The 12,484-nt window shown below is 38.1% G+C and overlaps 1 protein-coding gene across 3 annotated transcripts in view; it reads right to left on the bottom strand.

Moving 5' to 3' along the window:
• NSUN3 (NOP2/Sun RNA methyltransferase 3) overlaps window positions 1-12,484 on the bottom strand; it is a 55,150-nt gene that overhangs the window by 15,307 nt on the left and 27,359 nt on the right. The window contains exon 6 of one of the 3 annotated variants that reach the window (XM_038582511.1): window positions 12,201-12,408. The exons of the other annotated variants lie outside the window; for them this stretch is intronic. Coding sequence (XP_038438439.1) covers window positions 12,216-12,408 — 193 coding nt within the window. The 3' untranslated portion in view covers window positions 12,201-12,215. Of the gene's footprint in view, window positions 1-12,200; window positions 12,409-12,484 lie in introns of those variants that run through there. 3 annotated transcript variants of the gene reach the window in all.

Here is a 12,484-nt window from a genome sequence, read left to right as displayed (position 1 = left end):
AGTCATAGGACTAAATCTGACCTCCGAGACGTGAGTAGGAGTAATGTGAGGTATGTTCTTCTGTTCCTCCCTACGAGTACAGATTAAACAGCAAGAGCTAGAATAGCCACCCTGGACCATGAGGTGCAAGAAAGGTGAGGCCTAGAGCCCTAATGACTATGGGGTCTGACAAATGACTGCCAGACCAACCCTGAGAAACCTATTCAGGCTTTTACTTAAGTTCCTATTATTTTGAGTATCTCTTTTTGTCTATTTCTTTCTCTATTAGAGGAACAATTATTTTCATTTATACTGATTTTGGCACTAAATGTGGACTTGCTTTAGCAGAATCTAAAATGTAGAACTGGCTTAGTAAACAAGCAATAGAGGAGAACAGTCAAACAAGTAACTACTAGCTAGAAAGCCAGTGACTAATTCCATGTATCAACCTGACTGGGCCACTGTGCCTAGAAACTAGATATCTGATTAAACACTATTCTAGATGTTTCTGTGGCATTATTTGTGAATCAAATTAACACATAAATAAGTGAAGTTTAAGTAAAGCAGAATATACTCCATAATGTGGTCAGGTCTCACCGGGTCAGTCACAGTTGAAGGCCAGAACAGAACAGAAGACTGGCCTCCCTTGAACGGAGGGATACCAGCTGGTATCATTCAGACTTGAACCATGTCAACCCTTCTGTGCATCTCCAGTCTGCTGACTCATCCTACGCAGTTCGAACCTGCCAGCCTCTACAATTGTACGAGCCAATCCCTCTTCCTGTACATACACATATACCCAATGTTTCTCTGGAGAACCTAGGTTAATACAGCCAGTAACCCTAAGTATGCCATGGGATAACATTTAATACTGTTTATCATATCCTGGGAGACGGACATGCTAAACAAAGCTTATGTAACTCTAGGGTAAGTAGAAGGAAATCTCAAAATGGTAGTGCATGTTAAGGAGAAGGCTCAGAAAAGATCCTATGATTTGGAAGGAGAGACGAAAGGAATACAGCTCTGCTAAGGAAGGCTCTCTGCCCGGAGAGCATAATCTAAATTGACAAAGAATTCAGTAATTTGGGCATTGTTAGGTTTGAAAAAGTCAAATTCTATGCCCCAAAGTAAAGCACTGATAAAAAGATAACCCTGAAGAGGTAGCTCTTACAAAGATTAGACAATGGCCTCAAGCCTTGCTCAAACACTTCTGACTAAATGTTCTTAATCCAGATAGTGGGATTTAGTTCAAAAATTAAGATGTTTCTTTTGCACCTTATCCAATAAAATGGAACAAACTTTTGATACACACAATATAAATACATTTCAAAAACACTATGCTGAGAAAAAAATTCCAGAAAAAAAAAAAGAGTACCTATTGTTTGATTACATTTTCACGCAGTTTGAAAACAGGCAAAGCTGAGCTATCTTAAGAGAAGTTAGAACAGTGGTTGCCTTTGGTGAGAGCAGCGCATGGACTGTAAAGAAGCACCAGGAATCATTCTGGGGATACAAATGCTCTATATTTTTGCTAGGGTTGTGAGTTACACATACCTTTGCAACTGTCAAAATTCCTTGAAGTGCACAAGTATAGCCTAGTGTACACACATCATCACAGATCCATGGGCTCTACTTGTAGGTGAGGTGGGGGCTAGGTCCTGCAGCAATCCAAGCATCTCCTTCAGCTTCTATGAATTCTAGACCACGTTCCTATGCAGTTCTGTAAGGAAACGCTCCAGTCATTCTGCAGATCACCCGCAGCACCAAGATCAGACAGAGGCTGAGAGGCGGGAAGAGACCCAGGCAGGTTCTGGTGATAGAAGGACACGGTTCCTCTGTCCTTTTGCATTGCAGTGTCTTTGTTGTCTCCCACTTGGTGTGCTGCTTACTAGCCCTGGCTAACGACCAGGCCCACACCAGAAGCAGGGGCACAATTACACACAACTTCCATAGATTGTTTAACCAGCTGCCATGGTAAGGACTCTATTCCTCTAAGATCCCGTGTCACTTACAGAGATTCTTCTCTGACCAAACTCTAATTGTCAGTCAGTGATACCTCTGCTCCTTGGAGAATGAGACAATGTGCGTAATTAACTCTCAAGGTAAGGAATCAAAATTCATTCTTTGCCTCATCTTTCTAGATGTTTAGCAAGTTCTAATGCTTTCATAATTATTTCCAGTTTCCTTTTGATTATCCTTTCATTCATCCTTCCAGATCTATTTCAAAGTTCATATACTCTATGACATTTTCACTGACTTCCCATGGAATCCTTTCCTCTTCTATTTTTCCCAAGCAATAAATTTTTAGCTCCTTGAAAATATGGTTTGTATTATATTCATTTTGTCTTGTTTATATACAGCACAACTGGAAAGTATGTTCTCAAAATGCATTTATTAAATAGTGAATGAATGAATGCTACCTTAATTAAAAGGCAGGTCAAGCAGAGAACTTTTCTGTATAAAACAAAAGGAACATATTTCACTGCAACTAACACTCAAATATTCTTAATAGCAAACAGCTCAAGAAATCTACCACTCTCATATTATAGAACAGATGGAAATGTAAGAGGCCAGAGGAAAAAATAATAAAGCTTTTGCCAAGAAGTTATTTATAAAAATGAGAAAGAAAGGTGTTTTTCCCCCCTTGCTATCAGGGATTGTAGACAAACTACTAAATAAAGTAAAACAATAAAAAAAAAATAAAGTAAAACAATCTGTAATGAAAGTTACTATATAGCAGTTGTGCTCTCAATTCTAATTGAGTGGAATAGTTTGGTAACTTTCAGTAGGTGAACTTGACTTTCCACACGGAAAACCATGGTCACTCCTTTAAAACAGAGATATGTGGTACAGTGATCTCGTGATTTATAATAATATATATAATCTATTTGGTCTTATTCCTTTTTCTGGCACAGGACTCCTAAAACCTTGATTTCCTAAGAGATGAGAGTGACAAAGGTATCTTTCGTTATGCGAATGAGATGACTTTTGAATACCAATTAGGGGTGGGCACTGGTTTCAGGAGGAACCAAACATGTAACCAGAGGGCTAAAATTTTCAGTCTCTGCCTCTGACCTCTAGGAAGGCAAGAGGGGCTGAAGACTGAACAACCGCCCACGGCCAACAATTTAACCAACGAGGCCTATATAATAAGGCCTCCATAAAAACCCAGAAGGATGGGTCAGAGAGCTTGTGGGCTGGTGAACACGTGGGAAAGCTGGGACAGAGTGACATGCACGGAGAGTGCAGGGAAGCTCTGTGCCCTTTCCCATATTCCTCGCCTTCTGCATCTTTTCCATCTGGATGTTCATCTGTGTCCTTTATCTTATTCTTTAATAGAATTGGTAAATGCAAGTGAATGTTTCTCTGAGTTCTGTGAGCTGCTCTAGCAAATCAAAATCAACAAGGAGGTCCTGGGAACCTCTGATTTATAAGTCCATTGGTTAGAAGCAAGGTGACAAATCTGGACTTGACATTGAAGTCAAGTGGGGACTTATGAAGTGTGGTGGGGACAGTCTTGTGGGACTGAGCATCACCTGTGGGATGTGGTACTCCAGGTGCAGAGGGTCAAGAACTGAATTAAACTTCAGGATGCCGGGATCCCTGGGTGGCGCAGCGGTTTAGCGCCTGCCTTTGGCCCAGGGCGTGATCCTGGAGACCCGGGATCCAATCCCACATCGGGCTCCCGGTGCATGGAGCCTGCTTCTCCCTCTGCCTATGTCTCCGCCTCTCTCTCTCTCTCTCTCTCAATGTGACTATCATAAAAAATAAATAAATAAATAAATAAATAAATAAATAAATAAATAAATAAATAATAAACTTCAGGATGCCAAGCTGGTATCACAGAGAACTAGTTGGTGGTGTCGGGGGTGAACTTGCCCCCAACCACATTGCAATTGGTACCAGAATCCTTTTAGATGCCAAAAGTGCCATTAAAACATATTAAACAATGAAGGTTACCCCTGATACTATCTTTCTGGTAACCATAAGAGAAGTCTGACAGAGATAGAGTGGAGGGCAATCAATCTGATTTAAAAGGAAGGAAATAGGGACGCCTGGGTGGCTTACTGGTTGAGCATCTACCTTTGCCTCAGGTAGTGATCCTGGGGTCCTGGGATCGAGAGGAGTCTGCTTCTCCCTCTGCCTGTGTCTCTGCCTCTCTCTCTCTCTCTGTCTCACGAATAAATAAATAAAATCTTAAAAAAAAAATAAAAGGAAGGAAATCCAGTCTTTTAAAAAAACTATTATTTTTATATGCAAATAGATTTTAATTACTATAAGATAATGTAACAAATGATAAAACCACAAGTTTAGCCAATTGTTATGAGGTCACAAAGCTTATATGTCTAAGCTGTTCCTTTTCTGTCTCCCCACAATCGTGAATGTTTTAATTCCTCTACTTTTTAAAAAAGATTTTATTCATTCATTCATTCATTCATTCATTCATTCATTCATTCATTCATTTGGAGGGAGAGAGAGAGCTATAAAGTACAGGCAGGCACAGCAGGGAGAAGCAGAGGGAGGGAGAAGCAGACACCCTGCTGAGCAGGGAACCTGATGCAAGACTTGATCAGGATCCTGAGATCATGACTTGAGCTAAAGGCAAGACGCTTAACCAACTGAGCCACCCCAGTGCCCAATTCCTCTACATTTTGTGTCTTTTTTTCTTCTAAGTATTTCAGGGGTTTCTGTTTTATTTTTCCTTACCATTCCATATTTTTTTCCCCATGTTACATCGTTGGCTTCTAGTACTCATTTTGAATTTTTCTCTTTTTGTTCGTTTTCAACAGTTCCTATTTCTTTCATTTTTTTCATGGTCTGTTTCTTACCACTTTACCGTGTTTGTTATCAGTTTACTATTTCTGCTGGTAAATAGCAGTTTGGGCAAGGAAGCAAATACCACTATTATGTCCCATGACCAAAGAAAACATTAAGGTGAAAAGTTGAAGCTCATGTACAATCTATCAAACAAATGCAGATTCGAAATTAAATTTCAGGTAGTATATGCATCTAAAAACATAGATATGTCTAGGTTGATAGTTACCCAGTGCCATCATCAGTTTTAAAAGTATTATTTTACAAGCCTTGAGGGTACTCTTCACTCTATTCAGTCAGTAATCAAATTTCTAGATAACAAACTGTTTATTATCAAAGAAGTTCTGTAAATTCAAGATAAAGAAACCTGACCACAGCTCGCTATTTTCAGAGATACCATACCCAGCAGATTCCTTTGTCAGCATAAGAAACAAAAACAATGTTGGTAATTATCTCCTCTCCACCAGCAGTAAGTGTCTACCTTGAAGAAGGAATATTTTTTATACAGTATTTTTGTATATGGCAGAGCAGGGTATTACATGATGCTAGCTCCTCCTGAAACAGATTATAAATGGCAAGTTTTAACATATCTGTTATCCCATCTACCTGTGGGCCTTATGTTTAGTATACCTTTCTCATTAAAATCAGTATCGGAGAGTGGGCTAGGGATTAAAAGCTCTTTGTTAGGACTGAATGTGAGGAAGGCAGATTTGTATTGCTTAAGTTAGGAAGAGTGACAACAGGTTATATTAGGCCTGCCTTTGACATGGGATCTTTAATCTATGATCAAATATCATCTCTTCACTTATACAAAGAAAAAGAACTAAAAGTCTCTCAAGAAAACCACCAGAGTTGACTTAATTTTGGCCCATGGCAAATGTGCTTATAAATAAAAATAAATTGCTTATTGTTGATTTAAATGATTTTTTAAAGTTTTTTCAGACTTTTTTTTTTAAGTAACAAAAAACTTTCTTCCAATGACATCCTGTAAGCTTAAGCAGATGAAGATATCATGTGTCTAGCTGGATCTGCTGTGATGAACCATAAGGCTCTCCTGGTTATCCCTCTCCCTTCCTTCAGGATGGCCCCTCCAACAAAGTTACAAAATCCCTAGGTCTTTACAGAGCAAGGGTTAAAAACCACTATCCTAAATAATTCTTTAGAGCTAAACAAGGAACTGAGATAGCATATGTTCTCTGATCACAATAAAAATTTAAAAATTAAAAAAATTAAAATTAAAAAATAAGATAACCAAAAATATCCCCAAATGTTTGGAAATAGGAAACAAACTTACAATAAAAAAAGACGAATGAAGTTAAATACTGGATCCTGACAAGACATAAAAATTTGACAAGCCTCACAAAAATAAAGCAGGGACATCATTATAAATCCTGCAGACACTAAAAAAATAATAAGGAGATACTATACACAACTTTCTGTCAGTAAGTTTGTAGATGGATAAAAGGGGAAAATTACTTTAAAAAACTCTCATAAAACTGATTTTTAAAAGAGAGAGAGAGAGAGAGAGAGAGAACTGTTAAGAGTCCTGTAACCATTAAAGAAACAACTACATCAATGGTTGAAGATTTTCTCACAGAACTCTAGGCCCGTTACGGCTTCCACTGCAGTTTCTGCCAAATATTCAAAGGAAAAAAATAATTGCAATTTTCCATAAACCGTTCCTGAGAATATAAATGAGAATCTACTCCTTAATTCATTTTATGAAGCCACTATAACTTTAATTCCAAACTCTAATAAGACTATTTCAAAAATGAAAAATTATAAGCCAGTTTCACTTATGAACACACATGAAAAAATCCCAAGCAAATATACAGAATCTAGAAAAATTATCTATATATTTCTATATATTACAGAATTATGAGGGTTTTGTTGAAAATCCAAAAGAATCTATAAATTTTTAGATTTAATAAATTTATCAATATTGTGAAATAACAGGAAAATGTCAAAGCTCTCTAAATCGATAGATTTAATGTAACTCCAATTAAAATCCCTAAATGTTTCCCATAAAACTTGAAAAGCTGATTCTAAAAGGTATGTAAAAATGCGAAGGAATGGAAAATAGCCAAGATTCTTAACAAAGCAAAATGAAACAAACAAAAAGGGAACATTTGCGCCTACATATGACGACACTGATGCTATGGTAATTAGGTTAGTGCAGCACTAGCTGGAGGATCTGTGAACAAAGCAACTGAATAAACAGAAATCCAATGGATGTTACTGTGGACGTCTGATTTATGACAGGAGTAGGACGACAGAGTATCGGTAAGCGGACAGACTTTTCAATAAATACTGTTGAGGGGCGCGTGGGTGGCTCAGTTGGTTAAGCATGTGACCCTGGATTCCAGCTCAGGTCATGAGATGGAGCCCTGGGTGGGCCTCTGTACTCAGCGGGGAGTCTGCTGCTGACTCTCTCTCTCTCTCTCTGCCCCTCTCCCCATTCCCCCATGCTTTCTCTTCTTTAAAAACAAATATACCTTTAAAAAATAATAAAATTAAGAGCTGTTGGTACAATTAGGTATCCACGTGCAAGGTTACAAAAAGGAGCAAAAAAGGGAAGGTAGAAAAGAAAACAGATTCCTACCTCATACTACTGTGCAAAAATCAGCTGAGGTGTATCATAGACCTAAATGGAAAAGTTAAAACATAAAGCTCCCAGAAAATAACCCAAGAGACTATCTAAGGTATGGAAAGATTTCTTACACAGGACACACACAACGCACTAATCCTCAAGGAAGATACAGATAGGATAAGTTATTTAAAAAGCAAAAACCTCTCTTTGTAAAAACAAAAACAGAAATCCCAAAACACTGAAAAGAGAAGGGGAAGCAGCCAAGCCCCAGTACAGGGAAGACACCTACTCCCCAACGTCCACGACCCTGAAGGCATGCTTCAGGTAAACACTTAGGATACAACAGACGGAAAGAACCCGCAGGGCACAACCCCCGTGTCCCCGTTGCTCCTCCCCGCCCTCAAGGCTCGGGTGGGCATTTCCCCGCAGTAAACCCCTCCAGATGCTCCACCGGTTTACCTGAGCCTCTGCAAACCCACAGACAGGCAGCTAATGCAGCCACGCAAAGCATCCACGGTTACTAGTTAAACTAGTGAGTGGAGCCAAAATGGAAAAATCACTATTCACAGAGCATCACACACTTTCTTGTTCTCTTGGACCTGCCCAAGCTCTGGCACAACAGGCCCTACCCCTTCACCTTTTTAATTGGGCTTCAGTGCACAGGATATAAAGGGGGAGGGGCCTTTACTTTAAGAGCCGTCTGGATAAGTGGACTCCATTTCAAGATTCAGATGTGGGACTAAATAAGAGGTTTCATCAGAGGCCCCTACTGGGGGTTTAGGGGTGAGCCAACACCCTGGATTACACTGTCAGATCAGAGTCTCACGAACCAGAGATCGTGCCCACTATCAAGCTTTACTAATACTTCCAAGTATTCGAGCAAATGACACAAAAGAGGCCAAGACACCCAGTGCGGCTCCCCCAGTCCTGCTTACAGCTCAGAATGTTTCTACTCAGATGGTAGAGGAGTTCTCTGAGCAAAGTTCACAGGTCCCCTCACACAATGGGGAGCATGTAGGTTATGTTCCGTCTCCACTACATCTCAGGGAGCTGAACGGCCTGCGTGACGTTCTCCAGGAAGCTGTGCCTCATAAATCTGGATCCTCGAATGTGTTTACCACGGGCCATCCTAAACAAGGATACTCTGCTCAAAGCATGCCATAAGTAAGGGTTCTCCTCTCAGCAACGAGGTCAGTTACCAACACGTTTAACTAGGTCACCCACTTTCCTACTTTCCGTGGGACTGCCTCCCTAGAAATCAAGAGAAATGGATCACAGGCCAGCTGCTAACTCCTTCCCCAAAGAGTTATCAAACTCTTGCCTGGATCATTGAAAAAGCTGATGTTTTAACTTCCACTAGGATGTTTTTGTACCTATTTTTGGTATTAATCAGATCCTATCATTAGAAAGTTTTTGATACTCCTAATTACCCAATAAATGAATGAATGATTTAACATGATGTAGCCATTTCAAAAGTATATTTTCAATGACTATTTAATAATTAACATGTTTATAATAAATTACATAGAAAAAGATACTGAATCATACATATATTACTATGATTTCTATTATTGTAATTACTATACGCAATCAAAGGAAGTAAGTCAATATAAGTTTCTTTCAATGAATGGCTTATTTTCTTCTTTTTATTTCTTTTTATATTTCAAATGTTTTATCAGACTATATTACTTCCACGTTAGGAAAAACTATTAAAATAAGTATCTCCAGTTTAAATGTTTTCTGTTGCTTATTTTGTAAAAATATAACTTGTTAAACTCACACCCCATTCTTGCTGCCTCTAAACTTGACTCTGTTACCACATTCTTGCCCCATTTTATGACAATTGCCTTGAGGACCCTGAGAACAAGGATCATTTTATTATTTTTAAAGATTTTATTTATTTATTCATGAGAGACACATACACACAGAGAGACAGAGAGTCAGAGAGGGAGAAGCAAGCTCCATGCAGGGAGCCCCATGTGGGACTCGATCCCTGGACTCCAGGATCATGCCCTGGGCTGAAGGCGGCGCTAAACTGCTGAACCACCCAGGGATCCCCCACAAGGAGCATTTTATATATATTTTAGTATCTGCAGTGCCTAGCAAAGTTCTGATGCAAAACTAATATTTAATAAATACTGGATAAATTGATAGATGATAGATGATAAAAATCTCATTTTCAAGATTGTATTTCATGTTGTCAATCTATACTTGAGATTTTTTTTTTTAAGATTCTATTTATTATTCATGAGAGACAGAGAGAGAGAGAGAGAGAGAGAGAGACAGAAGAAGCAGGCTCCTCATAGGGAGCCCAATAAAGGACTCAAACCCGGGACTCCGGGCTCAGGATCACAGCCTGAGCCAAAGGTAGAGGTGCAAACCCTGAGCCACCCAGGCGTCCCAATACTTGAGATATTTTTAATGTTGAAAATATAATAGCTACAAACTGTGGATATCTCCTCAACCTTCTGCAATTTCACTTAATGTGGAATATTCTATCTATATACTGTTAATGAAAAGATATATGTACTTTGCCCAAACAAATTATAGGTTTTTGTTTTTTTAAAATTATAGGTTTTTAATCTGAGAATCTCTGACTCCTGCCATCTAACTTAAAGAAAAAAAGAAGAAAAAGGAAGAAGAGGAGGATGAAGAAAAGTAGTAGAAATAGTAGTAGTAGGATTAATAGCGGTATGCTTTTGTTTTCTGGATACATAACACATGATTAACTATATCATTATATATTTAAGGATATAATGATAGCACGCAGAGCTAACTGAATTAGCTAGCCTTTAAGAGAAACTGTATACATAGCCCAAACAGTGGTGGAAATCTTCCAGTCTAATAGAATTGTATGTCCAAAGATTATTTTCCCAACATGAACACATCAGTATTTTGGTCACTATGTTGATGAGTGATGAAGACTCATGCTCCACAGTTACTAGGTATCCCTTAGCTCAGCTCAAGAGCATGACAGAGCAGTCGCTGACGATTTTTTTTTTAAGTGTTTCTTTTAAAACACAATTCTTGCAGTCAGAGTACCACTTTTAAAGGATAGTTATCTGGATGATTTATACAAATTTTCAGAATGTTACTGAATAATCTAAGCTTCCATTCTCAATGAATTCACAAATTGGATTTTACTTGTCAATTGGTAAGAAAAGAAAACCAGAAGGGGTCAGTATTTTAAATGTGATTGATTTTCTCTGAGGAAATGGATGACATGATACATTACTGCAATAACATACCAATATTTTTGTTATAAATCATGCTCTTCAGTTTGTGCTTTCCCACCTAAAAATCATGTAAACTTCTTTTGCACAAACACCATGGCCACTTTCAAAGAGATTACACGTATATTATTTTCAGCATATTTTCCCACTGTTTTTCCTAATACATTTAAATAAAAACAAGGCAAGAGAATCTGATTATGTAGTTTGTATATACATAGTATGTAACAGAAACGGTTGGTCTCAGGAATTATTTTGATAAATAATAAATATATACTTTCAAATGACACTCCCTTAATAGAACTGGTTTATGTTCAATTATTCCTTATAACATTGTCCCACATTCTCATCTTCTGCTATGGTTTTGGGGAAGATGTGTGAGAGAGTTGTGTATAATTTTATCTTCATGTTTTATACATTAAATAGAAGATTCTAATTTTTCCATTTCTGTATGAATAAATCAAAGAGTCCTCAATAAGTGTACAATGGCCTCATATGCTTTGGGATCTACCTCCCGTCATCACTGTGTCTTCCAATACGCTTTCCATGCTGAAAAAAAAATCAGGTTACATTACTATTTTCATGATTATATACATAATTATTTTTTTTAAAGATTTTATTTATGCATGAGAGACACAGAGAGAGAGGTAGAGACACAGGCAGAGGGAGAAGCAGGCTCCCTGTGGGGAGCCCAATGCGGGACTTGATCCTGGGACTTCTTATTTTTAAAAAAGAATTAAAAAAAAAAATTTAATGATTTATTTTTTAAAAGAATTTTATTTTTTAAAAGAATTTTTTTAAGACTTACATATCTATTAACATTACTCTTTCAAAAAATGTAACATCAAGAATCTTCTATTAAATAAAGTATTGGGACGTCTGGGTGGCTCAGTTGGTTAAGTGTCTGCTTTCGGCTCAGGTCATGATCTCAGGGTCCCAGGGTCTAGCCCCACCTCAGGCTCCCATCTCGGCAGGGAGCCTGCTTCTCTCTCTCTCCCTCTGCTCCTCTCCCTGCTGGTGCTCCCTGTTTCTCTCTCAAATATTAAATAAAATCTTTAAAAATAATAATTATAAATAAAATACCAATTTTAATTTAGGTATCACATTCATAAAAATATGTGCCAGAGTAATATTTGGTTGTACATTGTTGTGTTCTCAAAAGCTAAAATTGCAAACACTATGCAGACTGCCTGATTAATATAAATATTAATGATATCTGGGGAGGTAAATGAATATACAGCCACAGAGGGCATAAAGTATCTTTGAGTACATATCTGTCAGCTGACAAATGCAAATACTAGTCTTCAACAAGACAGTACAAAAAGTTTTCCTTACTTGCCTCTCAATTATCCTTTCCACTCCTTTTCTCCTTTCTGAGTGCTATCTTCTGTTCACAGTATCAGCCTAGGCAATATTTGCTTTCTTGCTTTCTAATTGCTCTTTGCAAATGCAAATAAGCATCTACTATATCAATCCTTTATACTTTTGACCAAAACTCACACATAATATATTTACTCTCTTGCATATGTTTGATTTGAAATCTTTATTTCTTATTGTGGAATAAAAGGATTACCTTTTGTTAAAGGAAAGTAAGTCAATAACTAGGTGAGAAAGATTTCAAAGAAAGTACGAAACTTGAGGGATCCCTGGGTGGCGCAGCGGTTTGGCGCCTGCCTTTGGCCCAGGGCGCGATCCTGGAGACCCGGGATCGAATCCCACGTCGGGCTCCCGGTGCATGGAGCCTGCTTCTCCCTCTGCCTGTGTCTCTGCCTCTCTCTCTCTCTCTCTGTGTGACTATCATAAATAAATAAAATTAAAAAAAAAAAAAAGAAAGAAAGTACGAAACTTGAGCCCTGGACTTCCACTCGTG

The sequence above is a fragment of the Canis lupus genome, chromosome 33 (genome assembly GCF_011100685.1).
Source record: "Canis lupus familiaris isolate Mischka breed German Shepherd chromosome 33, alternate assembly UU_Cfam_GSD_1.0, whole genome shotgun sequence".
NCBI classification, from domain to species: domain Eukaryota; kingdom Metazoa; phylum Chordata; class Mammalia; order Carnivora; family Canidae; genus Canis; species Canis lupus.
Note: the sequence above shows the minus strand (reverse complement) of the source record. Positions and strands in the feature narration are given on the sequence as shown.